The sequence below is a fragment of the Electrophorus electricus genome, chromosome 16, assembly GCF_013358815.1.
Source record: "Electrophorus electricus isolate fEleEle1 chromosome 16, fEleEle1.pri, whole genome shotgun sequence".
In the NCBI taxonomy this organism is placed as follows: Eukaryota; Metazoa; Chordata; class Actinopteri; order Gymnotiformes; family Gymnotidae; genus Electrophorus; species Electrophorus electricus.
The window spans coordinates 8,050,855-8,066,004 of record NC_049550.1 but is presented as its reverse complement, the minus strand read 5'-3'; the positions used below and the strand labels follow the sequence as shown (position 1 = coordinate 8,066,004).

Here is a 15,150-nt window from a genome sequence, read left to right as displayed (position 1 = left end):
TGGCAGACCTCAATGCAGGAATAATGTAGACATAGAAAAAAAATTACATTTCCCTACACTAGGGGGCAGCATTATACAAGCCAGAGCAACCCTGCCGATGCCGCAGTAGTGACTTGTTCAAGCCAGAATCTCCGGTTTATTTTGAGCAGGGTAATTTGCGAGTGCAGAGTTACCTACCTATAGATGTGAAGCCAGAAGGTCAGTACAATTTTTTACCTTCCAGAGCGCATTTATTAAAGCATCAAAAGCAGGAGCCTATTGACGCACCAGTTCTCTCGGTTGCTTGGGGCCACCTTTGGGTCGTATGTCAGATGTCTCGGCTACGTTCAGCCTTTATCGGCCCACACATATAGAGAGGCCAGGGTCCAGGTGATGTGTATGAAGAAGAAAAGAATGATTTTACAACTACTGACTATTTCTTTAATTGAAAAATGTTATGCAACACAGAATGTCAATGCCAAAATGAATAAAATGTCTTAGTAACTGGTTAGAATATAACAATACCATTATAACCATTTTTTACACTCATGTAATTTTCTGAATAATCTGGACAGAAAGGAACAGGTCGGGAACACGCTAAATGAAACACATTTGGAAAGTTTATTGACACAGTCGTCTCACGACTCACAATAATCAGTCCTTACAATCCAGTCACCGACTGCCAAATGACCCGAAAAAGAACCACAAAGGACATTTCCACAACGGAAAAAATAGATTTCAAGTTTGCTTAAAATTGTGATGGGTGAATCGCAGATGAACTGATTCACTGAATCACTAATTCATTCAGTACTGGGAGGAAGTGAATCATAGCTACTTGATCCATTTTAACTACTTGGTCCCATTGTTCACCAATGGGGACTCAGTGAACAGAAAACCACAATTATTATATATTGGAAAATAAACATGGATAAATGGATAAAAATCTAGTCTTAATAGCTTTCAGTACTTAACAAACTGATCTAGTGGTTCCCAATTACATTATTGAGTGCTTTGCTATATATCAATGTAAGATTGTATAAATAACCCGCTGAGGTGTCCTCCGGTAAATCACCAAGTGTCAAAAACAGGGCAGAATGCTAACAAGGATACTCCCTTTAAAAAATCCCATCAAAGAGTTTAAACTGAAAGAAGATGATTATCTGTACCATATATTCCGAAGCAGACTACGCAGCCTCCAATACAGCAAATTCTATTACTGGACTGGCAAGAATGAGAAGTGAAGCTGACTGTAGTTTGTTAGGAAGGTCTTAAATAAAGGGGAAAAAAACACTCCCACTTGTTAAACGGTCCTGATGTATGTATGGGGTGTATTAAAAAATGGACCACACACGACAGTTCTGCTTGGATAGCTGTAAATAGGACGACAAGCTCAAATGTAAAATAAATAATTCTATTTTACAGCTAATCCGTTACAAGCATCTAAATCATAAATTATTTCATTTTGGGACAGGATTATCACACTTTCATTCGGGATTCATAATTTGGTCAGAACATTTGCATAAAGGTGTCAGATCTACAGTTCCTGGTATAAAGGGGCTAAGAAATGTACAATCAAATATTTTATAAAGTGACTTAAAAAACACAGGGATGGCCTTTAAACACCATGTGCTGTGCAGAACTTTGCAATGCACTTAGACAAGGGGAAATACAAAAAGGTAAGGTCAACTGAGGTCATCTATCTGCACAACTGTAAGGATTAGCTGTCAATTTCAAGTTATATGATAATTTCCTCTTCCTTTCCCAGAGCTTTCTTATAAATCTCCTCAAATGTCTTGCTTCATGTTTTAAACACATATGTAGTCTGTTCTATTGCTTGAAGCATTAAGCTTTCAAAATTGACAGCTGTGCGGATCCCTAGGCTCAGATCATAAAAACATTACCCACAAGATCGAAGGACTTGTAAAACAGGGCTCGGTATTGAGAAGGAAATTACAAAAAAAAAAAAAAACAAACAAACCTGAAAGAGATTGTACATCATCATCATCCTGTGCTTGTCTTGTACCCAGAAGAAACTTATTTGTGATTGCTTACTGCAAAGCCACTAGTAGATATACTACACAGTATGGCTTGTGGGCACAAGATAGCCATTTCTCTTTCTCTTTCTCTCTCTCTCTCTCTCTCTCTCTCTCTCTCTCTCTCTCTCGCTCTCTCCCTTTTTATTTTAAGAAATGCATTGCAGTGTAACCCAGAGAGGAACACACAACAAATACAATCATTATTATCAATCAAATCATAGCAAAGCATTAAAGGAACACACTGGATACTGCTATTCTAGAAGTTCAGGTTATTACCAGGTAACATAAATTAACATTCAAAATTGAGTAACCACTTCAAGCAACATCATTGTAGCTTAAAATATAGTGCTGCTGTCATGACAAACAAACAAACAAACAAACAAACAAACAAACAAAATTTTCACAACATGTTTCCATCGGAGGAGAAGAATGACCGGGCTTTCCAAACTGGAGTCCCCCTGCAGCAGCAGCGATAAAGCGATAAAGTGGACGAGAGTGACGGGCGGCGCACAGTGCGCGCTGTTAGAAAAGGCGGATGGTGCTTTTAGCAGCGTCGACCTGAGCCCCGGGCGGCGCGGGCCCTTTGCACAAAACCAGCCAATGGCAATGTCCGTGGTGTCGTGTCGTCCAATGGGAGGAGAGCTCCCGCGGACACGAACGCCATCCCCAGGAGCTGCTGCTCGTGCGCTCGCTTGTAGTTACGAGTACTTTTAGCCACTTTTAGCCAGAGACTTTAAAATAAAATAAAAATAAAATGTTAACCGATAAAGCCACAGGCTGCGTCTTCACGGCATCTTCAGTTCATCTTGACCTATTCGACTAATGGGCAAAACCGCTCAGCTTCAGTGTGCACCCTGAAGGCAAAAAGACTCGCCGAAGCCTTTCCCTTTTGGCCCGTGGAGGGAAATTGATCTAACTTTCAGAGATCAGCTCATTTTTAGATACCAGTATAACTGATTCATTCAATATTCCCCCCTCGTATTTTCTGAAGACTAGTAGGAAAACTAGCTAGTATTAATAGGTTCTTTCCCAGCCTTCCTCGCAGCACTTTCGTCAGTCTTCTTTCCCAACTGCCCTTGAGCATCGGTTATCCTGCCGCACACCATCATGGCCTCAAATAAAGAGGGTCTTTTGTGAAATATGGATTAACTTAGCAAATCAAATAGCCTCTCGCAACAAACGATCCTTTCAGTGTTTAAGGCCTCAAGGCTGTGCTCCTTCTTCCAAGATTCTGGTCTCCATGGCAATTACATGTGCGGAGCGCTTCACGAAGCTGTTTGGAACACGCGGATGGCAGAGCTGACAGTGGAGCATGGATCTGGAGTGAATGGAGCTTTGATTGCACCATCCTGACTCGGGATCATTTTAAATTACATTACATAGTTATTCCATGTTTTTGTTTTTTTTCCCCTGGTCAGAGCGGACCACGTGCGTTCCAATTCCTTACATATGGATCCGTTCAATCACAGATGTAACGACTGACTATTCAGCCACCAGGGAGTGTCTGTTTGTTTTTAGACATTCTGTCAAATTCTGTTTTTTTTATTATTATTATTTTTTTTACCTGGTTTAACTTACCACTGTGTACACCTAGCGTAAGAAAAGCACTGACTCCAGACCTGACAACTGCAGCCTCGGGTTAACATATCTTAACGCAGCACTGTCGTTAATCCTTAAAAGTTCCTCTCATTCAGTAGTGCAGTACTGACCTCGGAGCGTGTAGCAACAGTAAGCTATGTGGAGAGGTAGCTCATGTACTGCCTCTACCGTGAGAGCACGAGGCTAGGACACACTCTACATGGGTGCTCACTCTCTCTTTGAGTCTCAGCTGTACACAGACAAAAATTGTGACACTGAAACAACTGCAAATGAACACGGCGGAAAGCATAGAGTTTTTGAGGACCGACGACAGCCTGAAGGAAATGAAGGTTACTTCCAAAGCCGTCATCTACGTCAAATACGACTTCCAGCTGATGAAGACTCTGCAACTATGTAAATAGACGAGTCTCTCACAGTCTCATATGGCTCAGAGGGGAAATGAAAGGGAGACACTGAAGTGACTCCTGAACATTGTCTGGAACTTCCTGAACTGATCGAGGTTATTTACATGATTACCATTTCCTTATTTTATTTATTTATTTTTTACATGTGGAAAGCTTTAGTTAGAATCTCAGTCTCCTATCCTGAGCAGCGACATGACTGGTTTCCGTAGCGACAGTTACCGTAGCAACAAAGGCTTGCGCATGAAACACCAAAGACCTTTTGCGGATGGAGGCCTGAGCCTTTGAGGTTCAAGGTTCAAAAGTCATTGCCATGGAAACAGAGAACCTCTGACTTGTCAGACAAGAGGTCCCTGAACTCTTTTGATGCCTCTTTTCCATGCACGAGGGTCTCTTTGACTTATGGCCCTTGCAGGACACTGTATATTAGAGAAGTGGGGTGTGGCCTCTTATGTACTCCTGTAGGTCTTTATAATGTCCTTAATAGCTCTCCTACAGATGGGACAGCAGGCATTGGCCATCTTTTTGAGGCGTAGGCCGCAGGTGTAGCAGAGACACATGTGGCCACAGGCGTAGATGACTGTGTCTACCGCGTTCTCATAGCAGATAGAGCACTCGTCCGGCCACGAGCTGGAGCATGATGGGAAGGTGGGAGACTTGGGGAGGTTGATGGGCGAGCTAGGGGTTGTTCCTTGGAGAAAATGAGGTGGAAGGGTAAAGGTGAGGAACAATAAGACAGTTAAGACGGAAAACCCAATATCACTTTGCAAAAGAAAAATCAATAAAAAGACAGAAACCAAACGGGCGTTCGCCCCTTAAATGGAGTCTAAACACCGTTCGCTCATGTAGTGCGTTATTACAGAGAGTGTGGGAGTGCATGAGAAGCAATGACTCAGAAGAAGGCTGGAATCAGAAAGCCCTAGACAACGTCACGCTCACCTCCGATGGAGCCGCGGAACGCTCCGGAGCAGCCTCCGTTCAGCGCAGGCTCCGAGCTGCCACTGCAGAGGCCCCCTCCGGGCGAGCGGGGAGAGGAGACGGGGGAACCGGGGCTGGACGGGCCGTGGGCGTCGCCCAGGTGGGTGGAGCCTGCAATGCAGATGTAAGGGTTGTAAAGAGAGACGCACGGCTGTCTACAGGAAAGCGTGAAAAGAGCAGGAAGGGGTTACTTCCAGCGCCTCCGCCACGTCCGATGCCCACCTACCTATGCGGCTGGCGGCAATGATGAACAGGTTCACGTATGCAGCTCGAAAGTGGATGTCTCGCATGGTGACAGGCATGTCCAAATGTGGACACTGAAACAAGGTGAACTACACAATAAGAACATGGACTTCAGAGCTAATCTGACCGTGGATTAATTGCCACACAACACGATTTGGTGCCAACAGGATTTCATTCCGATTCCACTGAAATCTAGCTACCCATGCATCCACTGAACTATGCTTAGCTCCAGGTGCTCTTTCAGCACCATTTTGACAGGAGGGCCCAGTACAGTACATTTTTTTCCTCGAGCTGTATGAAGTTAGACTGGAAGCTGAATATGACACGTCTGCAGGGAGGAATGGTATCATTAACACTCTGGTCAGATGATCTAAGAAAGCAGCTGGCTCGCTCCACTACCAAGGCAGAAACTAATGTGACTGAGCATAAATGCTTCATGAGAAGAAGTAAGCTGATGTTGGCATATATATATACACATTCAATCATTCCACACGGAGAGCCAGTTCACTTATTGTGTAGAAATATTGTGTGCCTCCTCACACAGAGTAGCTTTAAAATACATATAGAGGCTGTACTTCTAATATCTAATTAATATTTTACGATATAATTTTCTTTAGGCTTATTGTTGCCATTAATCAAAGGAGGAGTTAGACTAATGCTTTGAATTTACTGATACATTATTTAGAAAAAAAGGAAAGGAATATGTTTCCTTAATGGCAGGGCCTGGATCATGCTAGAAAAAGAATAGTGGCTAGAAACAGAACACATATCTTCTGTATGCTGTATGAAATGCATGTAAATGTCTGTACCTGACACGTAATCTGCATATTCACGGCGGGAGTCCACGTACTATGATAACGTGACAAGTTAATGTGGTATAACAGTAACAGGGCTCTCAGCTCCTTTTTAAAAGGCAGGAGAGAGGTGCAGACACGTAGGTGAGCCGAGGCAGTGTTCCAGACTTTAGGAGCTGCTAGAGAGGAACACAGAGGAAATGTTCAGAGATATATTGCCGTGAAATGGTATCATTTTTCTGTCTACTTTATCTCAATCGTCTACGCCAGGCGTCGTGGTGGCACCCCTCTATATGCCCTGAAGGGCGCCTCATGCATCGTAATTCTGCAAGGGAGAGCGCATCGTGTGCGGTCATCCCGAGGATTTAATCTGTGCCTAAAGAATGTGTGCGGAGGAGGAATGTCAGTTAATATCACTCCGACAGAGAGTCCCTTGCTGTTGTAGACGCACATTCCCCCTTTTCTCTCTCTCTCTCCCTCTTGCTCTCGCTGCGCCGCAGGAGGGTTCGTGTGGTGCTGAGACGCAGGAGGAGGTGACGCTGGACCCGGACCAGTGTCGGTAACTCATGGCCCCTATAACATGCGTGTGCGAGTGTGTATGTGCAAATGTGCGTGTGTGTGCGCGTGTGTGTGTGAGAGAGAGAGAGGGAGATGGTGATAGAGAGAGAGAGAGAGAGAGAGAGAGAGAGAGAGAAGGAAGAGGGGAGACATTGGAGTGCATGTGGGTGGTAGAGGTGTTGATTTGAGTGTGAAAGCTTGCCGACAGAATGCATAATACACAGTCCCTGATCTTCCTCTGCTCCTCCAACCACTCCTACTCCACCTCTGCTCCTCCAATCACTCCTCCCCCCACTGCCGGCACCAGAACCAGCGACATGTCCTCCTCTCCGTCGCTAATTTATAGCACAAGTCCGACCAGAAATGTTGATCTAAATATTTAACTGGGTTCTGTTGAGATAATAAAAGCCAGGACCGAGTACCACACACCCACACGCACCCACGCGCACGCACACACAAACACACTCACTTTATTGTTATGCTGACAACTTACTAAGTGGAGTAAATCCACATATGCCTATCTTAACTTTAGAGGGACTTCAGTATACAAACAATGAAATTCTTAGACTTGCATGCTTCTTAACATGAGGTTTACAACATCGTGCACCTTTGGCAATCCCTGCACTACGTGACTCCAAAACAGATTGCGCCCAGTGAGGAAAACACATTTACTTTATCAAATAATATGCATCAGTAAGGAAATATGTGGAAATGGATTCCACGTGTTTCATCACAACTTTAGCGTAGATCTGAGGTTCGGATGACAGCATGCTAAAAGAACTGCTCTGCTGTCATGTTTCGTCATCACCTGTTAACACTGGTGGCACCTTGCATAAGGTGACGCGCTGTCAGTATTCCCATTAACGCATTAACCTCTGCTAACACTGTGGTTTAGAGCCACCGCGTGCAGCTGCAGGGAAGAACAGTCACCTCAGATCAGCCAGCCCTGGCTGATCGTTCGGCTGTTCGTTTCAGCTGATTAAGGCCGTTTGAGAAAACGTCCTGTGCGTCTGAGTGCATCTCGTCCTGCCATGGTTGTTGATATTTTTAGACCCTATTGTCTTGAGCAGGAAAGTGGGGGAGCGTGTGCATGTGTGTGTGTGTGTGTGTGTGTGTGTGTGTGTGTGTCTGTGTGTGTGTGTGGGTCACAGCAAAGCAGGCTTGTGTCACCTGACGAATGTTTCCTCGTAATCGGCGGCAAGTGGAGCGTGCCTGGTGTCACGTACCACTGTCACTCAGGCAACGCGCCCGACCCGGGATGGGGTCAAGCTCTCCTTCATGAACCTGGAGGCGGACGGACGGGGACGAAGGGGAAGTGACTCTGCAGGAGGGACGAGGAGGGGAGGCGCGAGCGAGAGAGAGAGAGAGAGAGAGAGAGAGAGAGAGAGCAGGGAGAGAAAGGTGCGCGCCGGGGGGGGGGGGAGCCGGTGCGAGATGAACGCTCGCGCGCCGAGTGCAAACTCGCCCACTCTCCTGCCATCCAGCTCCCCTGCTCCCAGGCTCCTAACGAGACGACGAGAGGGAGAAGCGCGGCGGGGGCGAGGGATGTGCAGCGGGTGACACTGGCACGCTGAATTGCGCCCGCCGCGCGAACGCAGGTCACATAGCGCCCACGCGGCCTCCTGTCAGAGTTCCTCTTTTTGGCCGAGTTCTCTCTCTCTCTCTCTCTCTCTGTCTGTCTAGTGTACCTCGGCCGTTTACCAGGTCTATATATATGTAAGGGAAGCAAGGTGACGGGGTGGCACTCACCATGCATTCGAGCGCATTAAAGTTCTTCAAAGTGATCCCTGAATTATGCCCAGACGGCATAATGGGGAAGTTCCTATTCGTCAGAGCCCGGAGGCATTGTAGGAATATTGCACTAGCCTGCAGAAACTACCGGTCTGCTTGCAGAAACCACCCACCACATGACTGCGCTCGAGCCAATATGGACGAATGGTTCCACCAACCTCGAACATGCTTTTAAGATGGTTTCTCCAGCGCAACACAACGTGACCATGCAGGGATGAGATGGCACTAACCTGAGATAATTGCTTAAGAGGTTTAACAGAACAGCAGCTCTGACTGCCATAGTGTCACCAGGTAGTTCTGGTCAAATTTCATGATAGATCAGTTATTAGTTTTACTATGGCTAAACCCTAATGATTAGTAAGACATGTGAGTTTCTCTTTAGGTTTGATCCCAACATATCTTTCACCAAAAAAAAAAAAAGTTCAATAGTTCACAACAATATAAAAGTTTAATGGTATGACAGTCTGAGTACCTACCCAGAATCCTTAGCTGTGTAATAGCACCGTGCAGCCCAAAGAACATCCAGAGAGGACGCGAGTTGTCCACGCACACCTGCATCCCTGCATTTGCCCCATTATGGCTAAGGATCACCTCTCCATCCTGGGTGACCAGGAAGCCCAGAACGTCTCCGCTCTGGAGCGCCGTGGGCACCCTGCACACGGCCCAGAACTCCTTGCGGTCGACCAGCGCTTCGGGGTTGTAGGGTAGGTCGCTGGGACGTAGTGTCGACGGGTCGCACGACGTGACGCCGTAGGAGAGGGAGCCGGAGCGGGCCGGGTTGGACTTGGTCACTTTGAGGAAGATGGTCTCGCCACTTCGCAGCGGGCGTTCGGTGAACACCAGGGTGCGCTCTTCGCGGGCGTGCTCGGAGCGGCCCACCGTGTGCTCGTCCACGGTTTTGATGTGAGCGCCGCGGAGCTGGTGGAAGCGCAGGTCGCCCTCCAGGGAGGATGGGAGGAAGGACGACTGCTGGGAGTTCTGGGAGTTCTGGGGGATGGGGTACGCGGTCGGGGCGGGTGGGAGGCGGAGCCTGGCCTCATCCTGCTGAAGGTTGAGGTCACAGAGGCTGATGGACAGGCGGGAGGCATCGGCTTCGCGCCGCAAGGAGGAGGAGCCTCTTACCGTGGTGAAGGACCGGGGCCGGAGGCAATCTGGAGGGACAATTTCACTGTCTGTCAATGAAACAAAGGACACAAACAGTTGAAAATGGTTGTACACTGTTGTTCTTTATGAGAATCAGGATGGCAAAGAAAAGTTCCTCAAGTGGTATGCTATTACCTACTAGTTATTTGTTTATTCTATTTTCTTATTAAAAGAGCTTTTCTCTTAATTAATTCATTAATTTTTATGAATTTCAGAAGAGGAAAGCCCGTTGCTAGTACACTTGAAAAGCTGTTAAAACAACAGCAAAAGCTATGGATATAAAAAAGAGGCAAATAACCAGTGAAATGACCCATCTATTAATCATTATGACTATTATTAATAGATTTTTGAACCTTTCTTCAGCTTAATTGCATAAAATAAGGGTTAAAAACTGTGAAGCTTTAAAACACACGGAAGGCTCCCTGTAAATCTTCTGTCCTCTGGTATTACCAGTGCGCTACGCCCATGGAGATGCTCTCCTAAATGCAGTACACAATCCTATTTTAAAAACGTTTCTGTAAGCGATCTAATGAATAGATGTTTTCCAAAATGGCTGCCAGAGAGTATCCCTTTTCATTCTCTTCCTTTTATATCAGCCCCTACTCGGAATAGCACACTACCGCACGAGTGTAACGGTAGGTAGCGTAGCGTAGCGTAGCGCGGCGCCAAACATAACACTCCCTCCTTGGCTGCTGGGGTCCCAGCGTATCGCAGCGTGGCCTGATTATCCAACACACTCCTGGGCAGCCCAGCGCCTCTTATGTGCGTGCCGTGTGTTTAGCCTTCATCTGCACGTTCGGGGCCTTTCGGATACCCGCCGAAAATAACGGCGCTAAATCCAGCCGGCTGCTGTTCGTGGGGCTGGGGCCCAATTAGCTCGGGATCTCAAAGGGCGCTGCGGACAGAAACCCTCATCTGCAGCCTCCCCGAGTGGGAGGGGAGACAGGAAGTAAATCAGGACGGTGTGTGTGTGTGTGTGTGTGTGTGTGTGTGTGTGACTGAAGGGGTTGGGGGTGGAGGAAGATGAGGAAGCAAGAAGATGTACACTGAGAAAATGACAGGTAAAAAAAAAGAGGACAGAGAGAATATGCTAGAAAAAGGACCTCCCTTTCTCTCCCTTTTTCTCTTTCTGTATCAGTGGTGGCCCAAAAAGGCAATTGGATTAGCTCTTGCCATAGATAAACCCTCTTAGCCTCGATTACTCCTTGAGACAGGAGAGAGAAGAGAGAGAGAAAAAGACAAAGAAAGAGACAGAGGTAGAGAAAAAAAGAAGTATATAAAGAGAGTTATATATAATATAGAAAGAGCGAGAGAACACATTTCTCAGTTCTTTTTAATAGGGTTACAGGATAATGACCCAGATATATCCAGTTCAACAACTAAACACACACACACTCACACATATAAAACTGATTTTTGGATGGGCAGACAGCTCTGTGTTCCTTGTTATCTCGGCATCTGTCGTCTTCCACTGGCATCGTTTGTTTCCCGTGTTATTCATGGACCCTGGGGAGGCATCAGCCTGGACCAATCCTTCTCCCTCGGTTATAGAAAGCTGGCTTAATATTTTAAGCCTCGAAACTCAATCTTTTCCCAGCGATCCACTTGGCAAGCTGCAGCACTCTGTATTCAAGGCCTGTGCTTCCCGCCAGGTGACTCACCTCCATCGCACGAGTGGATCCGAGGACGGATCGCACGTTAATATCCCTCTCGTTTGGGCCTCGTGCAGACGCAACCAGCCTCTTCCTGTACATTGCCTGGGGCTTAGCAATGGCTGCTTGCCTCCTTACAGACAAGAGCCTTGGACCGATGGGCCACCAATGAGATTGGACCGGCGGAAAAAAAAATAACTTGAAGGTTGTTATTGTGATAAAAGGAAGTCTAGGCTGATTACTGAGGTGTAAAGTGAGGGCTAGCTCTTAGCTCGAGCACAAACATGACTAACGCTACAGTTTATTAGGTACTTTCATCACCAAAAAGGGCGCGAGAGAGATATTCTTTTGATTTGTGTCCTGATGTCGTTTTCTAGCAAGAGCATTTCTGGATCAAAGAAAACAGGAAGAGTTGATATCACAGAAAGGAGGACTAAGCGAAAATGTATTTTTTCACAAGAGGCCACACACACACACAGAATATCCACACACACACACACACACACACACACACACACACACACACACACACACACACACACACAAATAATCCACAACACACACGTGTGCACACACACACACACACACACAAATAATCCACAACACACACACACACACACAATCTACCCACACACATAGATAATCTACCCACACACATAGATAATCCACCCACACACACAGATAATCTACCCACACACATAGATAATCCACCCACACACACACAGATAATCCACCCACACACACGTATAATCCACCCACACACACACAGATAATCCACCCACACACACAGATAATCCACCCACACACACACACAGATAATCCACCCACACACACACAGATAATCCACCCACACACGGATAATCCACCCACACACACAGATAATACACCCACACACACACAGATAATCCACCCACTCACACGGATAATCCACACACACACACACACAGATAATCCACCCACTCACACGGATAATCCACCCACACACACACAGATAATCCACCCACACACACAGACAATCTTTTTTTTTTTAGATGTATGAGTGCCTCCCATAAGAACACACACACACAAACACAGACATGGACACACACATGATTGTCAAATACATGCTGTTTAAAAGGAAAACCACTCCAATTTTTCAGCTCCCAATGAAGAGCAAGCCAACACTGGCTAATGATCTTGCTGTGAACTCTGCTGTTCTGCCCCTCATTGCTGTGACACTGCTGCATGTTACGGCTTCGCCAGCCCTCACATCCACTGTGCCATCGGACCACCGACGTCCTGCCCATAAGAACGGACCCTCCAGGATTCCTCCCACAATCAGGATGATTAAGGGAACTCAAAGATTTCCCAAGCCGAGCAGGGCCAGCATGAGGGGGCCAGACGGAGCCCATTACATTAAAACCTGCCTCTCAGTGGGATTACTAAACCCGCCTCGCAGTGGGATTAATAAACCCACCTCTCAGTAGGATTAATTGGATTAGACCGTGCCTGGATGATCCACACTGCCTTATTCCTTCTGTGGACGTCCATGGAGAAAGAGAATTCAGAGTGGACGCCGTCTGCTGGTGTGAGTGTGTGTGTGTGTGTGTGTGTGTGTGTGTGGTGGGGGGTTGGGGAGGACATAGGGAAGGACAGAATGATGGTGGGAATCAGGATAACAAGGCTGTAAAATACAAGGTGTTGAGATGAACAGGGCTGGTGACACTGAGTATTAGTGGAAGCCGAACACACCCACACATAATTAAATGTGAGGGTGATTAAGTTTATCTGGGTCAAACAACCTTCTTCCTTCCTCCCTCCAGGTTCTTCCCTCCTTCCCTGTGCAAGTGGACTCAAGGGTCTGTGTTTTTCTGTTCTGCTGATAACAACACCGATGAGCTCATAGCGCGTTTTAACCATTACTATAATGTCCTCTCAGTGATTTAAACTATTCCAGGAGGTCACTGATGTGTGTGGTCAGTGCTCTATTTACACAGTCTCAAACCATAACGGCCCGGGAGGATTATATAGAGCTTTTGTATCGTCTGCCGTAGTCACTCACTGCTTCCTGCGCACTGTGACCATTCCTCGTAACAGCGAAGGCACCGCTGACCACCAGTTTGTCTCCTGCGTCCAAGGTGATACGCCTGACGTGGCAAAAGAAAGCATCGAACCGAAATTTGCGGAACGACGTGTAATAGACGATGAATGAAGATGACGTCGTGGGCTGAAAGGACTCTGTGCGGCCTCGGAGCGGAGCCCCAGATGGTGGGAGGGAGTGGGGGGGGTTGGGGGGGGTTAAGGGTACTTACACCAGGACGTGTGCAACCCGCGCCAGCTGCTGCCCCCTAATTATCCCGCACCTGCTCGACCGCCCGTCGGCCCCCTTCCCGTTTGTCCCATTGGCCCCTTTCGCACGAGGCCCGGCACGGCTGCGCGCTGATTGGCCGAGGCCAGATCTTAATCTCCCCGAGAAAGGGGCTACTTCAAAAAGATGGAGTGTTTTTACTGTTTTCTGAAGCGATATGAATCCGGCCTAGGCCAATGACCGAGGCGCTGCGACTGATGGGTAGCAGCTGCATGGGCAGAATGCAGCGCCTATTTTTAACGCTTTTGTTCTGTTTTTCTTTCTTCCTAAAAACATAAAAACAACACAAAAAAACAAGACAAAACAAAACAAGCCCCCCCTTCTACCGCGAGGCACCAGCACCTGTTGGGGCTAAACGCTAAAGCACGCGGAAAGTAAGCAGATGCCGGCCTTGATAAACGAAACAAGCCGTTTGCTTAAATCACAGCGGAAAACAAATGGCCAAAATGGCATTGCTGCGAAGAGGCGGCTACGTTTTGCCTCGTTCTTTCCACTAAAGACTTGCTGAGGTCTTGACTCCCTCTGACTCAGTGTTGGTGTTCTCTACCTCCTTGTTTTCCTCTCTATCTCTGAGCCCTCTCAGTCCCGTCCCCCCCCGTCTCTGAACGCTGAGAGGGAGACATGGAGAAAGATGAAGAGCAAGAGGCTCACATGTGCACATTCTCTCCGAGGGCAAAGAGAAGGGGGGGGGGGTGTCTGTGCATGCATGAAGTGGGTGTGTATGGAACACAGAGAGAGCGAGAGAGAGAGAGAGAGAGAGAGAGAGAGAGAGAGGGAGACAACGGGCTAAGGTTTCAGGAGCGCTAGGATGCTGGCTGGCTGCCACGGCATTGCTGTTAAATCCCTCTGGAAAGAGCAGCAGCCTCCCAGGCGACACATGGTCACGACAATGAAGCCCGACAAATACTCCGTAAGTCCCAAAAGCTCCTCCTCTCAGGACATCCAGCCCTCTCGCTCTTTCTCCCGCCCCCTCCTCGAGGTCGTCCCCAAACCAGCGTGCCGCTCCGGCCGCAAATCATCCATGCAGCTCTGGCCAGGCCTGGACCAACAGCCTCATCGTAGAAGGTCTCAAACCAAAGCACGCACTTTAATCTTTACAAGCACTTTACGTCTTTACACGTGCTTTACGTCTTCGTTCCCAGCAAATATAGGCCTGGTCCTGACCTCGGGCTTTCTCGCTAAGCTAAATGTTTATGGGACTGGGGTGGGAATTCAGCTTCGGCCTGTTGGAACAAGCAACAGACACTGCAGAACTGCGGCATTCGAGGGGATCGGGCCAGCCTCTCGACTGGGTGCAATTCAAGGCACTGCCTTCTTCCCAAAGAAGGGTGTGGTCTAAGGCTGCTCTCACGCAAAAGGTCTTATCTGTTGTTCCTATTTTGATATGACCAGGATGAGATTCTTGAACAAGCTTCAGAATGCATTGCCTCCCCAAATGTGTGGATGTTTAATTCATATAAACTTGTTTTATAAACTCATGTTTGTCCTGGCTGTTTTTATATATATATATATATATATATATATATATATATATATATATATATATATATATATATATATATATGTCTCTCTTATATATATATATATATATATATATATATATATATATATATATATGGCTCTCTTATA

General features: G+C 46.9%; 1 protein-coding gene across 2 annotated transcripts in view; it reads right to left on the bottom strand.

The window, feature by feature from the left end:
* Positions 1–581: 581 nt before the first annotated feature.
* The window catches only part of neurl1aa (neuralized E3 ubiquitin protein ligase 1Aa), a 37,455-nt gene continuing 22,886 nt past the window's right edge, over positions 582–15,150 (bottom strand). The window contains exons 4-7 of one of the 2 annotated variants that reach the window (XM_027010181.2): positions 8,856–9,551; positions 5,220–5,310; positions 4,955–5,104; positions 4,611–4,706 (exon numbers count right to left, since the gene is read on the bottom strand). In XM_027010181.2, coding sequence (XP_026865982.1) covers positions 4,694–4,706; positions 4,955–5,104; positions 5,220–5,310; positions 8,856–9,551 — 950 coding nt within the window. In that variant the 3' untranslated portion in view covers positions 4,611–4,693. Of the gene's footprint in view, positions 4,707–4,954; positions 5,105–5,219; positions 5,311–8,855; positions 9,552–15,150 lie in introns of both variants that reach the window. The other variant, XM_027010180.2, reaches the window with a different exon arrangement.